This window comes from Urocitellus parryii, chromosome 3, assembly GCF_045843805.1.
Source record: "Urocitellus parryii isolate mUroPar1 chromosome 3, mUroPar1.hap1, whole genome shotgun sequence".
NCBI classification, from domain to species: domain Eukaryota; kingdom Metazoa; phylum Chordata; class Mammalia; order Rodentia; family Sciuridae; genus Urocitellus; species Urocitellus parryii.
In genome coordinates, this window is record NC_135533.1 from 76,753,576 (window position 1) to 76,779,674 (window position 26,099).

Genomic DNA, 26,099 nt, shown 5'->3' on the forward strand with positions numbered 1-26,099 from the left:
AAAATTCATACAAAACTTTCAAGTATTATGAAGAGTCCCAAACAAAATATTGCTTCCATAATAAGTGCCAATGAATGTAACATTCTAGCTTAGTTCCTTCAAGGGAAAAAGTTGTGATATACTGAGTTCATAAACTCAAGATGTATAAGGTACAGCCACATTTAAAAGACATACTTCATGGCACTGAATTTGGAAAAAAAAGGTAGTCATTTTCTAAATCTTATAAATAGGGCTGGGGATGTGGCTCAAGCGGTAGCGCCCTCGCCCGGCATGCGTGCGGCCCGGGTTCGATCCTCAGCACCATATACCAACAAAGATGTTGTGTCCACCGAGAACTAAAAAATAAATATTAAAAAAAAAATTCTCTCTTTCTCTCTCTCCTCTCTCTCACTCTCTCTTTAAAATAAATAAATAAATAAATAAATCTTATAAATAATTGACAGTTTTTAAAGTTTGGTACTATAAAAAAATTACAGCATGTGTAATACATACAAAGGATAGCGGACATTCAGCTTTAAACCAAGAGAGAAAAAAGGTGAACAGTAGCAAAAATTCATGTTTTTGGTATATTTTTAGTACATCATAACATGAAATTTCAATGATGGTTAAAACAAACCCAGACACAGCTAAGTATATTTGAGAGAGAAACAGGAAAAAAAAAAAAACTTTCAAATAAAATATCCAGTATACTACTAAGTAAGTTTCACAAAATTCTAAGGCAGGGGTCAGCAAGCTTTTTCTATAAAAGCTAGACAGTAATTATTTTAGGTTTTGTGATCCATGGAATCTCCTCTGCAACTAGTCAACTCTGCTGTTGGTGAAAGCAGCCATAGAAACTGGATAGTAAATGAAAGGAGTGGTTATGCTCCAATAAAACTCCTAGTAGAAAACAGATGGTAGGCTTAGATGGGCTCTGCAGACTGTAGTTTGCTGATTACTTTTCTAAAGGATAGGGAACCTAAATAATGAAACCCAATAAATCTGGCCTGACGTATCTAATACATGTGAAAACTTTATGAACTACACAAACTTTGTAAACAGTATAAAAAACTATAAAGAGATATCATTATTACAGTTGACATCTGGGTACCTAGGCCTAAAACAGAATTATTTCTGGGAGTACTCATAACTCAAGCAGCTAAGTCACTTGTGAGACATGTTTGTTGTCACTCCACAACAGAAAATTGTATGTCCAAGATGCTACAGATAAGAGGCTGAGGCAGGAGGATTACAAGTTCAAGTCAGCCTTAGCAACTTAGCAAGGCCCTAGACAATTTAGTGAGACCCAGTCTCTAAATAAAATACTAAAAAAGGGCTGGGATATGGCTCAGTGGTTAAGTGCCCCTGAGTTCAATCTTTGGTACCAAAAAAAAAAAAAAAAAAAAAAGAAAGAAAGAAAGAAAGAAAGAAAAAAAAGAATAGCCCTTTAGATGATAAAACCTCTCTTGAATTATTCTATAATTTTAGAAGCCTTAGAATCATTCTAGGCCATGGAAGGCATTTACACTGATAATTAAAATTAAATCTATTCACTTTTAATATACCATTCAATACTATGTATTGAATTCGAGACACTTAACTTTTTATTATGACATAAAATACCTATACTTTAATTTGGAAAGGATACATGTGTGCATGTACTCATCTAAACTTTAAAAAGCAAAATCCCAAACACTGAGTGTTTAGAAAACTTCTCAGTTAATCAATAAGCACAGAAATAGTGTTTATACATTCCTGACTGGCCTGCATGTCACATTTGACAAATTACTCAAAAAAGGGTTGTTACTCCACTATTATAGTAAAAATATATATTTTTTTCCTTTTCTGATGTTGGAAATTGAACCCAGGGTCTCCTGTATACTAATGAGCATGTACTCTACCACTGAGTTACACTTCCAGTCTCTGTTCTTTAATAAAGAAATCTATGGTGTTATACTAAAAACACAGAAAATAATAAACATGGACTTACCTGCAAATAGGCATTTAGATCCTTTTTCCTCTTTTCTAAAAAATCTCTATCCATATTATTAAAAGTCTTTTTACCAGGAAGCTTCAATATGCTTGACAAATTTTCAAACTATAAGACAAAATAGATTCAATAGTCTTAATTTTTTATAAAAAGAGAAAAAAAATCCACGGGAGGATTTTCTATATATCAAACAGAAAACCAGATAATTTTGCAATATATTTCTGTGTATTAAGCAAAAATTGGAAAATAAAAAATACCGTCACAAACATTCCCCACAGTTCTCATGTTTTTTATTATAAAAAACTTTTCAGTTAAGAATTACAAAAGTGAATCATTTGAGTATAAAACATTTAGGGTTTTAATATTCTAGTTTTTAGATTACTCAAAAAGTTTCATAATAAAAGATTTTTAAAAATATTTTCCTTAACAGCCCTTTTACTTGTGAATAAAATATTGACAAATAAAAGTTTTAATGATCAAAGTGATTAGCTCCTGGCTTGTTAGAAAGTCCAATAAAAATATTCTCAATATTAATGACTACAAATCAATTAATTACAATACATAATTACTAGAAGTAGAAAAGGCAAATTTCAAAATATAGAGAGCAGCTATACTAATAAACTATAACAAACACTGATAATCTTCCCTATAACTACATGAAAAACCTCTACAGGATACACTAAAATAAATAAATAAATAAATAAATAAATAAATAAATAAATGCCTTAAGAGCCATATGCATGTATCTTACCTTTATAAAATAACAACAAGAATATGTGTACATACTATTAGCCTAACATTTATAGACTTAATATTTGGGAGCATCTTCAAAGGTCCATGATAGTAATCAGGTATGCATTTCTGAAATACAGGAGTTTTTAATCATGTTGGTTGCTGAAAATAGTATAAGAGCAGAGCCATTCAGCTATGGCTATCCTTGCCAACAGCCTAAGACCTGAAACTTTAAGCAGCCTCACTGCTTTTCCCATGAGATACAAAACAACTTTAAAAAAAAATTCTTTGCTTAAAACAGTAACATCTCTGTAAAGAAAACTGATTCCTGTTGCAAAGATTAAAAACAAGAGAAAAAGAGGTTTAGTATAATTTCTATTCCCAAACTGGAAGATTCTGATAAATTATTAAACGTTATGAAAAATCTGATGGTTGCTTAGATCTAAAATGTGAACAAGTGCTAGAATGTGAACAAGATTATTTTATGATATACATACAAGGTTCAAGAAGTTCTTTTGCTGCAGTTATAATAAGTTAAACAAAAAATGCTAGGGGCAATTTACAGAGAAAACATTATTTGGTAGTGATATTCATAAATTTGGTGATTCAGAAAATCAACAGAAATGGGTCTTCACTGAATATGAAATGTTGAACAGAGAATATCTGGCTTATGAATTTAAATTATTTTAAAAGCAATCAAATTTTATGGAAGCAAATTTACTTTTCAATGTGTCCTAAGAAATATTCCTGAAATATTACTCATTCACATCTTAAACTACTGATTCAATTTTATAAAATGTATAGCTCATTCTGGCCTTACCACATACCATGGGACTGAACTGTAATTCCTTCATAGTTCATATATTTAAGACCTAAGCTCTCAGACTGTGACTGTATTTGAAGAGTAAGCTTTTAAAGAAGGTGCTTAAATTAAACAGAGCCTTTGATATGGGCCATTAACCAGTCTGACTGGTGTCCTATAACAGGAAATTTGGATACATAAAAAGACTGCAGAGAGAAAAGAACCATGTGAAGACATAGCAACAAGATGGCCATCTACAAAGCAAGGAGAGAGGCCTCAGGAGAAAACAAACCTGACGAAATCTGAATCTTGGACTCCTGGCTTCCAGAATTATAAAAACACAAATTTCTGTTGTGTAAGTAAGCCATTCTGTGGTATTCTGTTATGTCAGCCCTAACAAATGAATACACCAAGGAAATAAGATAGTATCTATTAAAATAAAAATTTATGCCAGAAACTTTAAAATATTAAAAAATATATACATGTCATAATAGCACAGAATATCTAGATTATCAAGACAAATGTCGTCTACATTATCTGACTGGAACAAAAATATAAATGACAATTATCTCAAATATTGTTATGATACACGTTAAGAGAAAAAATGTGAGATTTTATTCTAAATGAACTCATCAAAATATCCTAAGAATATTTTTTTAAAAAGCATGAGAAAGAAGTTAGAAGTAAGCTGAAAAAGAATTCACATAAAGCAGTATGTCTAGGTTTACCAAGATCTCAAATACTATATATATAAATCATAGACATTCTAAACTCAGTGACTATCTTTCTAAATTAAATATATCAGGTTTAGATTGCTAATACAGCAATGAATATTTTAACAGTAGACTTGAAATTTTGTGTTTTTTTAAAAAAATTAATGTTAATATTCAAGCATATAAATACCGTTAACTGGTAAATTACAAGTCACTGCATTTTTCTTCTACTATTTTATAGAGAATTTGAATTTAAAAACTTACAGATGAAGAAAAACCAAAAGACAAGCATCTCATCTTAAAGATGCTTAAAAATACGATAAACCTAATTTTCACCCACAAGCTCAATTTTTTAATTTCTTAAACCCTGTGAGCAATCTAAATACTTAAGGAGTTACAACTATTGTGATCTCATAAGAAACACCAAGTCAAAACATGCCCACTTCACTTGTATGAAGCCATTTGGAAAACTGACCTATATAAATTCCATCCAATTATTGCTGTTGTTCTGAAAAGGGGAATTTCTACATCAACTGTTTTATTAACAAAGTTTTTTGAAGTATGTTCTTCACTTATATTTGGCAATATGGAAACAAAATCTTATAGTCTTAGTGTACAACACTTAAAATTAGACAACGTTGTTTCTCTTAGTAAAAAGAAAATTACAATTTTTGAATGAAAAAAATTTCACATTAGGCCAAATTCCTATAAATTTACACTAAATAAAACTACTCTTGGCCATTCGAATTGTTTTTTTAAAATTATCATATTTGGTGACAGTGTAGGGATAGGAAGAAAGATGTGAGCCGAATGCTTTCATAATTATCAAATAGGTTAACACTTGAAAAAGAAAGCAATTACTTCTTCAATGTAGGACAGAAAATTCTTTCACCTCTTCAAATAAATAAAGATAAAAATGATGGAAAAGTACTACTAAACACAAAACAAAATAACAGACATGTCCAAAGTTATTCATTTCCTTATGAATATATAATTCAAAGTAGTTCTATTAATATGGACTTCAGAATTCAATACCAACCTTCTGTTTTTAATCATTTGTAAGTAACATTTATATATCTCACTCTATCTACAAAATATTTTAATAAGCTTATCATTGTACCAACCATATTTTTTTCCACTATCTTAACCGACAAAGATTTTCTGAGGGCTGGGGTTGTGGATCAGTGGTAGAGAACTCGCCTAGCACATGCAAGGCCCTCGGTTCGATCCTCAACACCACATAAAAATAAATAAATACAATAAAGGTTTTGTGTTCAACTAAACGTAAAAAATAAATATTTAAAAAAAAATTTTTTTCTGAAACCATGTCACCTCATCTATCAGGTATCATCTTTATTATTTTTTATTGACAATATTACTTGTATAACTCAAAATCTTAATAAATAAAAGACTTTCAATATTTTTCCAAGTTGAGAAGATAAAATATTTAATCAAAATAAGAAAAAGGGAAATATTTTTTTTACATTTGTTACTTTAAGAGTCCTTATAGTTACTTCAATAGCACAAGACAGTTAAATTGAGAAAGAATTAGAAACATTATTTGGTTAATGTAAAATTTATTTTAGGTTGTGGTTCAAAAAAACTTACACAAAGGACCAAAGGATTTAATGTCACACTGTTGGATGAATTATAGTTCTGCCAGGTGCATGGGAGGCTGAGGCAGGAGGATCTCAAGTCCAGGACCAGCCTCAGCAACACTGCAAGGCCCTAAGCAACACTGTCTCAAAAATAAAAAATAAAAAGGGCTGGAGACATGGCTTAGTGGTTAAGTACCCATGCATTGAATCCTGATACCAAAAAAATTAGTAAATAAAATAATTAAAGTTCTGAATTATGCCTCCAAAAGAAAGAGCATTAAAGGTGCTACAGCAATCCTATCCCTACTTCAATCAACACTTTTACAAAGCACTTGCACATACAAAAACTATTAAAATCAGAAATATGTATTCATTTTAATTTTCTAAGGTATTATTTCCACTAATACTTTATTCACTAGTCTACAAAAATGGGCAAGAATGTGTGAAGTTCTCAACATTTATTAGTCAATTGCTCAAAATCATTCTAATCTTTATGCTGAATACAAAAAATTCTTACCTTATTTTCTTTCATTAACTGTAATTAATATCTGAACATCCTTAGAAAAATTTACAACCAAAACTGAATTAACAAACAATACAAAGTATAAAATCTTTAAAAACCTCATTACCTGTTCAGTAATTCTCATGTGGAAGTCATGGAAGTCACTATACCGACGATAGGTTTTCCACATTTCCTCACTGTTTAGATTGCGCCGGTGTACGGTGATGGCATATAATGCGTATGTCTTGCCATGATCATTACAAACGCCTGCCACAGCATATGGGTCATAGTCAGCATATACTAATCATTTAAAACAAAATAAAGAGGAACAAAAGACACAAAAAGGAGGAAGATGAAGAACAAAAACAAAAAAGACAACATGAAATGAAGAAGAATTTGAAATGACAGACTGAGACAAAAGGATGTTACCAAAGGATAAAACAGATTCCTGTCCTCTATACTAACATGTGTAAGGCATTACAAATGATGGTAAGAATACAAAATGAGCTAAAAGTTTATTATGACACTCCCAGCCTCAGAGATGTCTATTTTGGATTCTCTAAGATCTTTAATCTATTTTAAATCCAAGAGCTTACTTAAATCTTTTGTACTAGCCTTCATTATTTGGTTGCATTTCAATTGAAATCTTTTCAAGTAAACAGTCGAAGCCATAAGATAAGTAAGATTTATCTACTGGCAATTATTTTTCTCTTTGATAATATTCAACAATTCACAAGTACTTATTCTGAGGATTTAACAAAAATAAAAATAACAACACACACACACACACACACACACACACACAAAAAAAAAAAAAAAAAAAAAACACCCATTATTTTCCTACTGATTTGTCATACACCAATTGAGTCATGTAGTCTTTAAAATCTAAACCAGCTCCCATTTTGTACTAATCTTAGGTAGAGAGAGACGTATTCTGAATCATGTTCTTTAACTTATCTTTCTGACTTTATATTCTCTGTTCTCTACTTTAATCTAGGTTAGGTCTCCAAAACTTGACTGTCTTCCCCTCATTTGTATATGGTCATTTCTTAATCCATCTGACCTTGATTTCAATCACTGTATGTTTTTTATTTCTAAATTTGGTTCTTTTTTTCATACCATTTATTCTTGCCTCAGGATTTATCTGTATGAATATCAGGGAGCATGGTGGGGGGCATTAACCAGGAATTAGACCCAGAGCATTCGGCCTCTGTGCTACAACCCTGACCCTTTTTCTTTCTTTTCTTTTTTTAAATTTTGAGACATGTTCTCAATAAATATTCCAGGTGGGCCTTGAACTTGTAATACTCCTGCCTCAGTCCCCCAAGTAGCTGGAATCACAGGCATGCACTACAGTGTGCCTGGCTTGATGAATATTTTTAATGTACATAATGTCTATTAAGACTGCCTTCTTCGTCAGGCATGATGGTACACACCTGTAATCCCAGCAACTCTGGAGGCTGTAGCAGGAGGATTATAAATTCAAAGCTAGCCTCAGCAACTTAACAAGACCCTGTCTCAAAATAAAAATTTTAAAAAGGGCTGGGGATATGGCTCTGTGGTTTAAAAAAAAAAATTGCTTTCTCTAAGGCCTTAGGATGAAATTTATCTCATTTGCTGGGTCTGTTGACCTGATGGTGGTTCGTATTTCTTCCCATCTCTTTAAATTGCTTTTTTATAAATACACTTTTAATAGGTTTTGTCTCTTCTGGGCATTCTTAGTGCCCTGGAACATGGAACACTAACATCTACTAGTGTCCCCACTGTAAATGGTAGTTTCAGAGGTTTGGAAACTATTTCAGTACATCAGCTCCTTTGTGTCCATGAGTTCTGCAACCTCAATTCAACCAACCATACCTTGAAGATATTTTTTAATGTGTTTTTTACTGAATACGTACAGATTTTTCTTTATCATTTTTCTGTAACCAATACAAGTATTTACATAGTGTTTATAATGTATTATAAGTAATAAAAGATGATTTAAATATATGAGGAATGTATTTAAGTTTTATGCAAATATTACACCATTTTATATTAGAGACTTTAGCATCTGTGGATTTTAGAATCTGCACAGGTACCTTCCAGATACCACGGGATAAACAGTTGTACTTAAATCTCTGGCTTGAGATCCTGGAGTATACAATCACTTAAAGATAGCTAAATCCTATCTAAACACATCTATGTTGGGATACAAACTGGGCTTTTCATTTCTTGTGGGTGATAGATACCATTTCTAACCATGATCTTGACATTTCTATCTCTTTCCACTTGAAGGTAAACTCAATTTTTCTAGTTCCTCTTCACCATCATACTATCCTTTGTATTCTTGGCTTTATGCAAAGGACATGGTTTCAGTTTCCTATGGCCTTGTCTCATCATGCCTCTTCTAAGCTTGAAGGCATAAAAATGATATCAACATCAAAACAGTGATCTTTTGGTTACCATAAATTCCTTGGCTTCAATGACTCTTCACTTTCCAGAATTTGTTTTTTTGTCTCATGGATTATAGCACCTTTAGATTTCCCATTTCAGCTATTTTTATAATATTGTGTACTGCTTTTCTGTATGTGGGAAGCAGGATCACCCACAGCAGTTTAGACTACCTTACTGACCAGGAGTCTATAATTAATCTTAAAATGGATTACACTGTCTCATAATCATGAAAAAAAGGGAACAAGTTTTAAAATTGAATAGATATTACAATCAACATTCTCTCAGATAGTGATCTAACTATGCAGATCAAATAGCACACCACTTTCATTTAGTTAGAGAATCACCTTTACAGAGTTGGCATCCCCACTAGGGAATGACTTTATAGCTGTGTCCAAAACAGATTTGGAAGAGGAAAACAGAAAAGAAAGCAGAGGCCAATTAGGCAGCTAGCCACAAACAATTACAAGTTAACAAGACCAAGTAGAACATCAAGAAATATAAAAGGAAGAAGAGAATAATATAAGTCCTTCATAAAGGACTGTCACAAATTGCTAGGCAGGGGAGATCACCCAGGTACAAGCACAAAAGAACAGTAATAAAGTTGTTATAAAAAAAGTGCAAAACACAGAAATGTAATTTGATTTTAAAGAAGATAATTTGGCTACATGTATTTATTTTGAGAAGACAGTAATCTAACTAGAAGGTTTCCTGTTTATTAGGCCAATAGCTACTTATAACACATGTTCTGTAAACCATTTGTTATTAATACATAATTAGGTAAGAAAGTAGACCAGAATATAAATCAACCTCATCACTAACTACATTGTTAATTTAGGCAATATTTTTTACTATCACATTTTCATTACAGTCAATGGACTACCCTGTATAACACAGCATTGGTGCAATGGTGGATAAAAACATGTCAGGACCGGTTACCACATTCCTCAGTATGTACCCAAAGGATTTAATAAAACAGCATATTACAGTGACACAGCCACATCAATCTTTACAGCAACTCAAATCATTATAGCTAAGCTATAGAACCAACCTAGGTGCCCTACAACAGAAGAATGGATAAAGAAAATAGAATACTATTCAGCCATAAAAAAGAATCACTTTATGATATTTGCTGGAAAACGAATAGATCTGGAGAGTATTATAAAATAGGCTAATCCCCCAAAGCCAAAGATCAAATGTTCTCTCTGATATGTGGACGCTAACACACAACAAGGTAGGGAGAAAGAACAGAAGTTCCATAGATTAGACCAAGGGGAATGAAAAGAAGGGAGGGGAAACAGGAATAGTAAAGACAGTGGAATGATTCCAACGTAACTTTCCTATGTACATATATAAATACACCACAGTGAATCTCTACATGATGTACAACCATCTCTACATGATGTACAACTATTTCTACATGATGTACAACTCCTAATTAGATTAAGATGTACTCCATGTTTATATAAATAAGTCAAATTATAGTCTACTGTCATGTATAACTAAAAAGAATAAAAATTAAAAATTTTAAAAAGTCAAATGATTCTGGTTTTCAAATGGAAAAATAAATATTTCTTGAACATTTACATGTGATGTCTACCATGTAAGTATAATCAATTAACCCATAATAATACTATGAGGTAAGGTAAACAAATGTCTTTAAAAATGTATTCTTTAAAAAGTATTATTATTTTATTTCACAGATGAAAAAATTGCAGAACAGAAAAGTTAAGAACATTCTTCCAACTATTAAGCAGCAGAGCTAAGGTTTGAACCCAAGCAATTCAGTCAAAAAGTTGGGCTCTTAACTATGCTGCTTTATCAGCATCTACATATAAGTTTGTCTAATAGAAATAACAATTCACTAAAAATGCCTAGTATTAATGTTTTCATCCATTTTAGGAAGTTAATAAATACTTATTGAGTAAATGAACAACTGGACAAAGCAGTTAGAAAACCAAAACTCTCAGAAAAGAGAAATATTACCATTAGGAGCATGGACATAAGTGTCTTCCTCTAGACATAAAAGTTTAAGGTTTCTAAGAAATAAAAATATAAATAATAAACATTTGTACCTTCAGGAAGACTCATGATTAGAAAAAAGCAAACAGAGAGTATAGAGATGTTCAAAAGAAATTAAAAATTCATTAAAGAAAAAAGAGGAACAACAATATCAAAAGCTAGAAAGGAAAGAAGACCTCTGCTTTTATTGACAATAAAGTTATCAATGACCTCTAAGAGCAGAGTAAGCTATGTACCAACAATATGTAAATATAAAGGAACAATTAAGTCAGCAATTATAGATAGTTTATCCCAGAAATGTGCCAGATAAGAGAAAGCAGTATGAGAGTCCAGCTCCAGTAAGACACAAAAGAAAACAATTGTCTTTAAAAATGCAAATTAAGGGGCTGAGGTTGTGGCTCAGAGGTAGAGTGCTCACCTCACATGTGCCAGACCCTAGGTTCAATCCTCAGCACCACGTAAAAATAAATGAATAAAATAAGGGTATTGTGTCCAACTACAACTAAAAAATAAATATTAAAAAAATGCAAATTAATGTCTTCTAAACTGAACTACAAAATTTCTTTTCAGTATCTAAATTGTAGGCATGAAACAGAACTGAAGGATGTTTACATTCAGTATTTAAGGGTCAAACACATTCCTATATTCTATGAAGAGGCCAGATAAGAAAAATAGCATCATCTTATACTCATTAGCATTATTTAATAAATTAATGGTAATGATGGATATTGATTTTTTTTTTCTGGGTACACTAACCATTCTGCATATATGCTGGCTGATTACAAAGTCCTAGAAGTTTCTCACCCCATTCAGGCATTTCTTGAACTTCTACAAATTCATATATCTAGAGACTTCATTTAGTCCCATTCTCTACTCTGATTCTGCATGCATGAAAAACTACTGAACTGAGATTTCCTCAAAAAAGAATTATACAAACAATTGTCAAACTCAAGTACCAAGAGGAAAACACTGTTTCAGAGTTTCTTAGAAATGAAAAGTACTTGGAATATAAACATTTTCAAATGATAATAATGACACCTTAGAAAAAGGAAAATAACCAAGCAGAAACCACAGAATTTAATGAAGAACATGCTGAGAGGGTATGGTGGTGGACTTAAAAATATGACAAAACAAAAATATAATTTGTTAAAGTAAATAACTTGAGGGATATAATAAAGTTTTAAAGTAATAATTATTGTACAAAGTCTCTTACCAGTGTCTGAAATGTAAGCATGAAGTTGTACTGAGTCATCAGAAGATACACTTGAAAGGTCATCTAAAGACTGGAAAAAAAATCAGGAAACAAAATTTTAGTTTTAAACCATTACAGGATTCTACATAAAATATACATATTCATATTTTTACAGGCAAACCTATATTATTTGTATTACCACACCCCTATAAAATAAGTACACCCATTTTAATACACTAAGAAAGAGAAAAGCCAAGATTAAGAAAATATGGAATATCAGATAGTTTCTTCTTCATTGCTTGTCCATAAATTGTAAATTGCTACTTTTCAACTGTATTCAACATATGGCAAGAAAATAAAAATTAAAATAAGTAGATACACTTTACCATTTAAATTTGAAATACATTACAGCCACCTTTGTATTCTTTTAATACTTAATTCAGAAATAATTTTATCAGTAAATTTAGATTCCTTGGGTGTAATAATATCTATAACACAGGTTATCTATAAGAATTAATTAAAATACGTAAAATACTTTAAAAAGTGCCTAACACAGCAAATGTTACCTATTATTATTAAGATTACTTATTAAATGAAGTAAATCCACAGACTAAGGTTTTTGTTGGTTGAATTATTTTTGAAAAGTGTAATTGAATTAAAATTATATTTTTCAAAAAGAATTCCACAAATATTACTGATTGATCCAAATGAGTGTTTTGTAACTGTGGCCTTTGAGTCTAAATTTAAAAAAATCAAAAACAAATTGCCACAACAAAGTACACAGACATATACACCACCAAAAGGTTCTGGTACTGATATTGTATCTCACCACCTAATCATTTTTTTTTTTTTTTTTTGCAAAAAAATGCGGTATGGTCATTATGTGAACCTTTTTTAAAAAATTGTGCTAGTATTACTTAAAAATCATTTATTACTAAAAATCATTACTACACTGTGGTATAAGATTAGGATTTACAGAATATCTGTGAATATGAATTTATGCAATGGCAATGATTATGCAGTAAAATATGGTACCTTAAGAGACCTTCACCTTATTAACTACTCCTTCTTATATTTCAGTTTTTCCAATGGTAAAATGATGCTCATACTTGCTCTACATATTTGTCAGGATAAAAATCTGAATAAAAGGACTAGCTCAGTGGAAGAGCACTTGCCTAGCACATGCAAGGCCCTGTGTTCAATTCTCAGCACCACATAAAAATAAGTAAATAAAATAAAGGTATTGTATCCAACTACAACTAAAAAATAAATTAAAAATGTGAATAAAATATTTTCAACTATTTAAAAAGAAACAGAACATACTTAAATTTTTAAGTTTTCACATGAAACATAGTAAAATATGTTAATAGAAATAGCACAATCTTTATTAATCTTCCCTTGTAGGCTACATTTTAAAATCTAAATGTACTTATCACTATAAAAGTCTCTTAAACATTAGTTATTAATTATATTGCCCATGTAAATAACAAGTAGACTATAAAATTACAATCAGTAAAATGTATATTAACTACAGGACTACATCTGATTTCGAAACGTTAAGTACTGATGGATACAACAGTTATTTTGAAATAAGTACATTAATCTTGTGCTGAAATAAAATACAACTTACAAATTAATCCTTAAGATTCTTAAATTTCTTGAAAGAAAAAGTGGTATGTATTTTAACATAATAGTAAGGCAAAAAATGAAAATACAAATCCCACCTCTCCCACCTCCTCGGCCTATTCTTGAGATAGGGTCTGGCCACATTTCTCAGACTGGCCCCAAATTTCTGTGCTAAAGTGATCCTCCGGCCTTGACCTCCCAAGTAGCTAGGAGTGCAGGTGTCTGAAATGTGCCTAACTAAAAACACAAATTTTCCCTGATGGTTTAGCAAGCAATTTCAAGGGCACTGCTAAAAATGATAGAACAAATTTACCTGCCAATCTCAATTGATAAATGAGTAAACATCAAATACATTAAATATCTTCTTTGGTTAGTATATTGAAATAAACTATCATAATTTTCTTTATAAACAAACTGCTTTTAAAATGCAGCTATTCACAAAAATTTGATGTTTTAAAAACAATGTGAAAGACTTCAACTACTTTTTTAAAAGCCTGACTTAAATAGATTTATGAGAACAAAATACTACAAGTCACTGCCCTCAAATGTTACCTTTTCCTTTCCATTTTTTTATATTAATTTCCATTTTATTATATTTTTTATATTTAGACTGTAACAAAATAAATCTCTTTTATTTGAAAAGGTATTTATTCCAAGTAAGAAATAAGTAAAAATAAATTTTGGTAATATTTAAACACTTGTACAAACGCAACAAAGAAGACACGAATTGGTGTCAACATACTTTATATACAAAGAGAGATATGAAAAATTGTGCTGTATATGTGTAATAAGAATTGTAATGCTTTCTGCTGTCATTTATTTATTTAAAAATCAATAATAAAAAAAAAACACTACAAATGTGAACACTAAAAATTTCAAACCAAAGAAACACTTACTCTCCTTTGGAAACTTTCTCTGTAAAATGAACATTAGTGCTAACATTTCCCTCATGCTCTAGGAGCAATTCTTTTTCTGTTGTACACTTTGGACTCAAAAGTAAACAGTAATGACACCGATTGATGTAAGATAACTTCTTAAAAGTTATTAGATAAAAAACTTATGCAGACATCTGACATATAACTATGGACGATTTCAGTGCTTTGCTAAAGGTTATACTTTGTACAGTAATAGAATACTTATGCAATAGATTATTGACAACAAGACAACAGACCTCTAAACCAGTTAGCTACTACAAAAGATTTAAAAGAAAAATAATGCAAGTGGAAGAAAAAACAAAGCAAATAATCCTTTACTTCTCCCTCACCCCTTGCTCCAATTCTCCTCTATCCACCAAACTACGGATTGAATATCTCGTAAAACATAAATATTTCTTTCTAATAGCGTTTTGGGAAGTAAGTTATTTAATAGCAATGCTGGATATATTAGAATAATGAAATGTCCATTTCTTCATACTTCACCCTGAAGATATGAAATTCCAGCGGCAGTATACATGCTAAAAACATGCAATCTTTGAACCATAAGATACGCTTGCTATAAAACTCTTTGTAAATAAACATTTTTACATGTATTATAATTTGTTTTGGTGCAGATTTTGAGAAATATCTAGAAGTTTATCATTATCCTCAATAGTTTAATATTTTCTAAACATGAGAAGAAAAAATGATCTCAAAGCATAAATATTACACTGGAAAATAATGAATTAATTCCTTTATAAAATGCAACTGCAATCATGCAGGTATAACCATATCCCATTCCTTGAAATAAAACATAAAATACTCTTAGAACGCTAATTTGCAGATGTCTTATATGTCTTACATATAAATTTAATATTTTCTTTAAAAGCATAGTAATGTTCAAGTAATACTAAAAAACAATTTGGGACTTTGAATATATCACTTATTTACATATGTAAAGACCCAGTCTTTCACATTATTTTCAAGTCACTTTAATAATAAATGTACCCATAATAGTACTTACCAAATTTATGCTTCCTGTAGGAGACCCATTAAAAGATTCTGTATGGAGAAATTTCAAATTAGTACACAGTAAAAAGCTTTTGGAGTGGTTGCTTTCTCTAAAGGTCAAACACCAAGAATGCAAGTCTTCTTAGCCAAGACATGAAGAGAACAGTAAGGAAAGTTGGTGGTATACTTCCCAAACACCTAATTTCTTAAATACCAAATTTCCAAATCAACCAGGCATTTTGGTGAAAACATATATGTACCATGTACCTGATGCACCTTATAGCTGACCAAAAATGAAAAGGCATTCATGTACAGAACAGTAATTATTAAATATTTTTATTCTTATTCTCATAGTATCATATATAGTTGTCCAAAACAAAGTAAGCATGAGAAAAAAACCCTGCAAATCAAAGCCCAATAGGAAATATCAGAACTATTTTGTCACTTCAGTCTCACTGGGTTAAAAAATATTACAAATAATGTCGATCACATTCCACTTTGCTAATCCCCTGCCTCCTCCCTTTCCCCACCTCCCCTCTCCCCTATCTAGAATTCATTTATTCCTCCCATGCTCCCCCTCCCTACCCCACTAGGAGTCAACCTCCTTATATCAGAAGAAACTTTCAGCATTTGCTTTTTGGGGATTGGCTAAATTCACTTAGCATTATCTTCTCCAGTGCCATCTATTTACCTGCAAATGCCAAGATTTTATTCTCTTTTATTGCTGAAAAATTCCACTGTGTATATATACCACATTTTTAAATCCATTCATTCACTGAAGGGCATCTAGGTTGGCTCCACAGTTTAGCTATTGAGAATTGTGCTGCTATAAACATTGATGTGGCTGAGTCCCTGTAGTATGCTGGTTTTAAATCCTTTGGGTATAGTCCGAGGAGAGGGATAGCTAAGTCAAATGGTTGTACCATTCCCAGATTTCCAAGGAATCTCCATACTGCTTTCCATATTGGCTGCACCTATCTGCATTCCCACCAGCAATATATGAGTGTACCTTTTTCCCCACATCCTTGCCAACACTTATTGTTGTTTGTCTTCATCGTAGCTGCCATTCTGACTGGAGTGAGATGATATCTTAGAGTAGTTTTGATTTGCATTTCTGATTGCTAGAGATGATGTACATGTATGAAGACACGAATTGAGTGTCAACCTACTTTATATACAAACAGATATGAAAAACTGTGGTACATATGTGTAATAAGAATTTTAATGCAATAAATAAATAAATAAAGGGATTTCAATGATTATAAGGGGAAAAAAGAAAATAAAGACAAAGTAAAAGAGAAAAACAAAAAAAAGTAAGAAATATAGCAGGTGTGCAAATAAAAACAGGTATAGACAATAACATAATAAATAAAACTACAAAAATAATTCCAAATAAAATTAGTGTGAGGAACAAATAAACTGATTTTTAATGTATCTATCAAATCCATTTACTAGGTAGTAGAATTGTTTCAAGAACACCTGAAGTCTACATTCTTAAATTATTATGTAACTAATAGTCCAAAAGATAAGATAAAATGCAATGAATTTCATTAAAAAGCAATAAGAAAAATTTTTAAAAATAAATGGTAGAGGGGCTGGGGATGTGGCTCAAGCGGTGGCGCGCTCGCCTGGCATGCGTGCGGCCCGGGTTCGATCCTCAGCACCACATACCAACAAAGATGTTGTGTCCGCCAAGAACTAAAGAAAAATAAATATTAAAAAAAAATTCTCTCTCTCTCTCTCTCCTCTCACTCTCTCTTTAAAAAAAAATATAAATAAAAATAAATGGTAGAGAATAGTCAATTAAATATTATTAAACAATATCAAATAATATTCTTTTCCTTAGGGCTTTCAACTTTATATCTAAAGAAATAGCAATTGAAGTATCTATTTTGAGAATACAAATAAACCTATGGTACATAATATTTCATACAGAGTTGAAAGTTAATGTGTTTACTAGCCATTAAGAAATTGCTTGTAAATTGGAAATTTACAAATGGGTCTTCAAAAGGCAAGATTGTACTACCTCTACAAAGAAGCATTGCCTTCCACTTTAAACAACTTTAAAAGCCCAGGAATATTTCTTAGTTTCTCAGAGCTTTGATCACAAAATACAAACAGGAAATTGCACCCAGGATGATCCCTTGGTTTATAAGAAAGTGATAACTAAAATGAGTAAACAAATGTTCACTATCATCCTTATTAAGTTACATGCCTCCTGCCTCTTTTGTGGGCCAACCTCTTAAATTTCCCCACCACAGACAAATCAATTTAAAGAGAAAATTCAGGAGCAAAATAAGGCATAGTCAATTTTCTCAATTAATAATATCATCATCTAGAAATACAGTCTAAAATCAATCTTGGTTCATATTTAACCAAGAATTTAATAAATGTCTATAAATATTAGAACAAAAAAATCAACTATTACTCAACATTATGAAAAAATATAATTTAAATATTTTTTGAAGACTGTGAGGTCTTACTTTAGTAAAGAAGAAAATATCCCCAGGTTATCCATAATCCCACAGCCCCAAATCCATAATTCCCCCAAATCTGAAACAGTGAATTCAAAATGACACTCAAAAAGTTTGTGTCTTTGGAGCTGCCTGTGTTTCCAATTTTTGGATTAGATATGCTCAACTTAAAGATTTTGAACATATTTCAAACTCTACAAAACTTCTGGATCCAAGTATTTTGGATATGAGATACTCAACCTATACTTTTAAAATAATTTAAGGCTGATTTAACTAAAGAAAGCAATCATGAATAGAAAGGGAGAAGGAAAGAAGAGGGCAAGGGGAAAAGCGGAGGAAAAGAGGAGAAAGAAGAGAGAGCATGTTCAAGAAAGCCATTCAGTTAATTAGCTCTCTACTTAGTTTTGATCAAAATAAAATGAAGTTTGCAAAGAAAACCATTAGAGGATTCTTATCACACACAAGCTCTCTACTTAGTTTTGATCAAAATAAAATGTTGAAGTTTGCAAAGAAAACCATTAGAGGATTCTTATCACACACAAGACTTGACCCATTCATTTTGGGCTCAATTTAAGCCAGGCACACAGTAATACTGTATTAAATAATTATTTCAGAATGTTTTAAAAAGCAGTCAACATTTCAAAATGTCTAAAATATATATATTAACTGCTGAGAAGTTTAATTTCAAAAGTTATAAGACTACAAGCAAAAATGTGGAGAATGACTATTTTTGATAATCTTATAGAGAAAACTAAATCAGAAGATTTATTAGTTGAAAGTTATATCAATGGCCTAAAAGAACAATAAAAAAGACACTAAAGTCAAAAGCCATTTTTAATAACAATGTTTCCTATTATACCTATTATATACATTTCAAAGTGGTTTCCAAATGGTATAATTTCTCAGTATAAAATGTATAAAAACTCATCAATTAGGACCCAGAATGTTAGATAGCAATGTCCTAGAAGGATTTTAAGATATATAAAGAAATAATTCCAAACTATAATCCATGATTCAAATGTGAGGAGTTATTCACTGAGTGATATATAACTAAATAACTAAATAAATAAATATTATATCTAGCTACAACTAAAAAATAAATATTTTTTTAAAAAAGTAACACAATGAGTTGATTATGACTCAATATTTTCTTTCACTCTGGGTTGTATAGCTAATTCACAAATACTAAGATAGATAAAATTAATGTAAATAATAAAACTTTAAAATTGTAATTTTAAGATGGTTAGTTGATATTGCAAATATACAGCTGATATTGCAAATTTCATACCAACTCTGTAAAAGAACACTTTTCAATCGAGACAAGAAATACAAATATACTAGATACATTAATTATACTATCCAGTTCCCACAGAAGTACTTTACTTAAAAAAGAATATCTAATTAATCAAATCGAGTAAATAGAATATTATACTAATTATACAAGAACATTAATTAAAAAACCCAAGGTCTCAATCAGATCCTTGATCAATATAAAAGTTATTAAAGCTCAAATATAAACTTTTAAAAATTGATTTCTTTATATTCTATAAAAAAATCTCAGTACTCTGAACAGAATGGTAGGAAGCAGAAGAGAGGGGATGCTAGAATGCTTCCGTAACAGAGATTTTTTTTTTTTACATTTTAATATTTATTTTTTAGTTGTAGGTGGACACAATATCTTTATTTTTATGTGGTACTGAGGACTGAACCCCATGCCTCATGCATGTTAGGTGAGAATTATTTTTTAAAAGTGTGAATCTATTATATACCTATCCCCAAGTGATACTGTCAATAAAGCCTATTCATAAGTAAATGGCCAAAATTTTAATTAATACACTCTCTTAAAATATTTGCTGAATCAAATCTTTGTCATTTACTTCTTATTATATTGTTCATTTACTTAGTAGAATGTTTATCAGAAAGTTTGTCAACTCGTGCATATTTAGAGCTTAAAAAATACTTCTGAATCACAAGTAAAATGGTAAGAATCTGAAGACCTATGTCCTAAAGGGCTTTCTCTCCACTTTTCTTGCACAACTCACTACTTTCTATTGAGAAAAAAACGATATTTCTGATTTAGTTTGTAAAACTAAAATTATAAAAACTCTTGCTTTACATGCAGAAGAGTACATTTTCATATATATATAACTGCATTAAAATCCAGTGACATGGAACTAGGATACTATGATGCCAATATTATTCCAGATTTATAACAGAAGATATTAGAGTAATGCAAATCAAAACTACTCTAAGATATCATCTCACTCCAGTCAGAATGGCAGCTACCATGAAGACAAACAAGTGTTGGCAAGGATGTGGGGAAAAAGGTACACTCATACATTGCTGGTGGGAATGCAGATGGGTGTAGCCAATATGGAAAGCAGTATGGAGATTCCTTGGAAATCTGGGAATGGTACAACCATTTGACTTAGCTATCCCTCTCCTCGGACTATACCCAAAGGATTTAAAACCAGCATACTACAGGGACTCAGCCACATCAATGTTTATAGCAGCACAATTCTCAATAGCTAAACTGTGGAGCCAACCTAGATGCCCTTCAGTGAATGAATGGATTTAAAAATGTGGTATATATACACAGTGGAATTTTTCAGCAATAAAAGAGAATAAAATCTTGGCATTTGCAGGTAAATAGATGGCATTGGAGAAGATAATGCTAAGTGAAGTTAGCCAATCCCAAAAAAAACAAATGCTGAAAGTTTCTTCTGATATAAGGAGGTTGACTTCTAGTGGGGTAGGGAGGGGGAGCATGGGAGGAATAGATGAATTGTAGATAGGGCAGAGGGGTGGGAGAGAAAGGGAGAGGACAAGAGATTAGCAAGGATGGTGGAATATGATAGACATGATTACCCAAAGTACATATATGAAGACATAAATTGGTGTCAAAATACTTTATATACAACCAGAGATATGGAAAAATTGTGTACACATGTAATAATAATTGTAATGCATTCCACTGTCATTTTTTTTAAATCAGTTTAAAAAAATCTGGGAAGTAAACCCTCAAAAAAAAAAAAAAAGAAAAAGAAAAAAAGCTTAAAGCAATTATGTATGGTTGGCCACCACTGAGAGGGGCAAAGGACAGGTAGCTGATCATCAAAAAAAAAAAAAAAAAAAAAAAAAGGAAATGGACTGCTAACAGCTAACTTCAGTACCACTTCCCTGCTCAACCAATAGTTAACAGCTGCAGTGGAGATGGGGGCAGAAATCACACTTTCCAACACAAGGGATTACTCTCTGGACTGCTCTTTCCCTGCCTTTGGGCACTTATGCAGAAAAGTAAGAGAGGGTGGGAGCTACAAAAAAGCAAGACACCACCACTCCTGTGGGCACCAGCTCTGGGTTCTACATTCTGTCTAGAGAAGTCTGTTATCTCTGTTCTGTCTCTTAAGTAAAATTTGCTTTCTAGCTGACCTAGGTGTTTCTCAAATGTTTAATCTTCAACAACAACAGGGGAAGGATGACAGGATCCTGATTTCCAAGACCAATATCAATATTACAAGAGATTAGTAGTAAAGTGTGAGTAAAATCTAAATATTTGACTCTTAAATTCTGCTTTTTACACTATAAAACGCTTAGAGTTCTTAGTATTCTCATTTGAAAAAGTTGAATCTTTAGAATAAATAACTGTGGTTTCTTCCAGCTGAAATGTCTTCCACAGAGGAAGACTTAGAAACTAAGATTCAATAAAAGATGGGATTCAATTCAATTCAAGGATTTGGAAAACAATTCAATAACAATAGGAAAAAAACTTCAATTTTTTTATATCACTTTATAGTTTGTGATATACTCTGAGTCACTGTTATCTCACCTACTCTGCCCAATAATCCCATTATAAAGAATGAATATTATTTCTTGATTAACTTATTAGCAAAAGGGAAACTACCATAAAAATATCTAAATGATCAACCACAAGAACACATTCTTCTTCAAGAAGCTGAGCCTTCTGCAGTTTTGGTCTGATAATAAATTCTCAACATTTTATTATCAATATAGCAACTAAATTTTTGTCATTCATTATAGAATTTTAAAAATATAATCACATTTGGGCTTTAAAAACATTTTTAATCTAATTTAAAAGGTCATTCTTTTTGTAGTTTTTATTGGTATATAATTATACATAATAGTGGGATTCATTGTGACATATTTGCACATGCATACAAAGTAATTTGATCAATCACACTCCCAAATACCTCCCTACCTCTCTTTCTTTAGTTCCTTTCCTTTGTTCTACTGGTCTCCCTTCTATTATTTTTCCCCCCTTTCCCTTATTATTTTCTTTTAATTAGTGTGTTATAATTATATATAAAGGTGGAATTCATTGTATGTTCATATATATATATATATATATATATATTTAGCATAATTTGGTCAACTTCATTCACTAGTACCTCCCAAAGCTCTCCCCTCCTCCCTCCCTCTATTCTATTTTTCTCCTGGGTATTTTCCTGAGATCTCTTTTTATTTTAAAGTCATTCTTTTGGTAGTCAGAATATAAACAGGGATAAACACATACACATACATACAGTGCCATCTTACCTCCATCCCCATCATCTGATCCTCTGAAACTGGGATCTTTTAACATGTCCAGCTCAGCTAACATGCGCACATAAAGTGCATTTTGTCTGAAGGAAGGATAAAATCTTTCATCTCGTAGCATCAACTCATATACCTTATTGGAATAATTCAAGATATTCAATAATTAATACAAATATATGGTGAAATAAAATTTCACCAAAAGCTACAATAAAGTCTTGCAGAAATATATCATAGTTGTAATACATGAACAATATGACTATATCCCAAATGATGATTTCTGGTCCCTCTGGGAACTAAGTTACACTGAAAATGGTCCTACTTTAGTCAACACAATCACATGACAGTAAGCTATCTATAATGTACTAGGATACAGAATTTTCTAAGAAAAAAGTATTGTAAATGTGAAGGTTCAAGGCTCAAATTAAAATGAAAAAGTCTTGTTATTTATACATCAATTCATCAATTTATAAAACTAGGAAGTCTGCCTCTTCAGTCAGATTCAAATGAAGCAACCCCAACATAGAATTTTTTGTGTTGATGAATTAAAGACATAAACACAAAATATTGGCCTATATTTTTGGAATTGCGAGATACTGTTGTCATAACTTATCTTTTTAGTTATGTTTCATTAACTTTTTAAAAAAATAATTACATTAACCTGGAAGTTTTTTCAAGAAAGATAAAATATACAATACCTTTCTTTGAATGTCATCAAAGATTTCAGGGGTTGGATCTTCATGATTCAAAGTGTCTGCTAATTTTGCTACTAAATAGTCATCCACAGTAACTCTTGGAGATGCCTAACAAACAGAAAAAGAAGAATAATGATATTTTGAGTTTCTAAATACAAGTTAATAATAGAATTCATAATAGAATTCATAATTCATAATTTCAATATATTATTGAAAGTAATTGGCAGATACAAATCACTGGTTTGTAAATGATACTTCTGATGTTTAAGAATCTGAAATACAGTTAGAACCTTCCCTTCAATGAACAAGGTAGGAGACTCGTAGATAAGCATGGGTTTAAATATTCATTTTTATTGAGCAAGTTATCTCTTACTAGACTACTCCATCTATAAAATGGAGATAATATTTCAAAAGGTTATTTAATCTATGTAAGACATATAGCACAGTGTCTGGCACACAGGAAACTCTGTCATTAGGAGTTAAATCAAAGTTTAATATTCAATAGTACTAGATGTATATTATGAATGCCAAAAGAATAAGCCATTTAACCTTTATGACACTATGGGAATCTTTTTGAGTGGGCTTTAAATGAGACTACCATTATCTTAAATTTGTTTTTATAACCAATGTTATAGCAACATTCCAATGTAATATGGGAAGAAAATAAATCAGAAAAATTAATTTGCCCCAATAACTTTCATTTTAAAGTACACAATGTGACAAATACTACCTAGAAATACAAAATCCGACCTTTCAATTTCAAAATTAACTTTATTATGAAAATAGGTCTACCACCTTTGCCCCCGTAAATCATATAGGCTATACATGTCTAAATTGCCCATGTTTAAGTAGTTTGAAGCATAATGATGTCACAATATGACAAATCTCTCTCAGAAAACATTTTTAAACATAGATAATTTAAACTTGTAAAATAGAAGCAGGGTTCCAAATAAATTAGTTTCAGAAATATTAAGAAAATATGATGAAAAAGCTATATATCTAAAGCTTTGGTATTTCAACCTCTGAATTTTTAGTTCTATAGAATGTAAAGAGGAATGAGTGCCAAAAATGGTAACTTTTGGAGAAACTAACAAAAACATGTTGCTTAAATAATTTCTCTAATTATAGCCAATAAAGTATTTAAGGAACACAATAGATAAATCAAAAAAGGAGAAAAAGTAATAGCAGGCTATAAATGTGTAGGAAAGGGGCTATAAAACTTCTAATGCTGTTGTAGTTTGTATATGAGGTGTCCTCCAAAAGTTCCTATGTTAATGCAGAAAAAGTCAAGAGGTGAAATGATTAGACCACAAAAGCTATAACCTAATCAGTCCATCCTAGTTTGAATGGGCTAACTGGATGTTAATTATAGGTAGGAGGAGCAGGTGGGTCACAGGGGGCATGTAGTTGGAGCAGGTGGATCACAGGGGGCATGCCCTGAAAGGGCGTATCTTCCCTGTGGCCTCTTTCTTTCTCTCTCTCTCTCTCTCTCTCTCTCTCTCCCTCTCCCTCTCCCTCTCTCCCTCTCCCTCTCCCTCTCTCCCTCTCTCTCTCTCTCTCTCTCCCCCTCTCTCCCCCCTTACTGGCCATTATGCACAGAGCACTGCTCCTCCACCACACACTCTTCCGCCATGATGTTCTGCCTCACCTTGGGTCCAGCATGGACTGAACTCTGAAACCATGGGCTTTTCCTCCTCTTAAATTGTCCTTGTTAGGTATTTTGGTCATAGAGATGAAAAGATAACTACAATGCCCCTTGTAAATTCAAAGTGTCTGTTAGTAAACCCAAGCTGGTCTGTGATCAACATTTTTAGAGATATAACCAATCAGGATTTCTCCTCCCAAAAAAGGTACTGGAGAAGAAATGCAAACTCTGTATTATTTTAACATAAATGTATGAAGGGCTGGAGATGTGGCTCAGCGGTAGCGCACTCGCCTGGCATGCGTGCGGCCCGGGTTCGATCCCCAGCACCACATACCAACAAAGATGTTGTGTCCGCCGAGAACTAAAAAATAAAATATTAAAAATTCTCTCTCTCTCTCTCTCTCTCTCTCTCCTCTCTCACTCTCTCTCCTCTCTCACTCTCTCTTTAAAAAAAAAATGTATGAAAATAACTATTTCCCTAAAATGTTCTATTAACATATATTCTTTTCTATAATATAAATTACTTAAATAAGAGGACTAGTTAATAGTAGCAATTAACATTAATAGAACTAATTTTTAAAAATCTACAGGAGAAAATGTAATAGTAGTTTATGACTGTGTCTTCCAACACAGCTACTTAGCTTTCAAAAAACTCCTTACTGGCTTTAACTTTACATAGTAAACTATTATATTTTTAATTATTAAAATTCAGAAACATAAGACTACAAAAGCAGAATGTATGCACACTAAGATATTTAAATCCTGTAGACTACATTATTTTATATTCTTGAAATACATTAGTGAAAGGCAGAAAAATGTACATACATAAAAGCAGAATGTATATAAACAAAAATACTATATTTAGCAAAACAAAAGAATAAATTGTCTGTCTTTTCCATAATGCAGTAGTTTATTTTTATTTTTTCTCTTTCTAGTAATACCTCTGTGAATTGCCTGCAGCCTTTAGGACATCTTTTTCTTTTTTGTTGTGTTACAGCTGAATGCAGCCTAATGTAAAATTCACTTTGACTTTTATCTCGTCTCTGTTCAAACCGAACTCAAGCTCATTTTTCATCTCAATCTTATTTGGTGACATATACTTTCAACAAAATCACTTGGGCCTAGAATAAGTGGGATTTTATTTAAATGATAGGTTTTAAGATGTAATAGAATTCGTTTCAAGTTCTCAAAAATAGGTCTAAACTTTGCACCCGTGGCTC

General features: G+C 31.5%; 1 protein-coding gene across 3 annotated transcripts in view; it reads right to left on the reverse strand.

Annotated features, from left to right (window-relative positions):
- The window catches only part of Snx13 (sorting nexin 13), a 146,223-nt gene that overhangs the window by 17,415 nt on the left and 102,709 nt on the right, over positions 1–26,099 (reverse strand). For 2 of the 3 annotated variants that reach the window (XM_026408873.2, XM_077795980.1), the window contains 6 exons: positions 23,238–23,342; positions 22,543–22,675; positions 15,525–15,562; positions 11,982–12,051; positions 6,444–6,583; positions 1,970–2,077 (listed from right to left, as the gene is read on the reverse strand). In XM_026408873.2, the coding sequence (XP_026264658.2) occupies positions 1,970–2,077; positions 6,444–6,583; positions 11,982–12,051; positions 15,525–15,562; positions 22,543–22,675; positions 23,238–23,342 (594 nt within the window). Of the gene's footprint in view, positions 1–1,969; positions 2,078–6,443; positions 6,617–11,981; positions 12,052–15,524; positions 15,563–22,542; positions 22,676–23,237; positions 23,343–26,099 lie in introns of all 3 variants that reach the window. The other variant, XM_026408866.2, reaches the window with a different exon arrangement.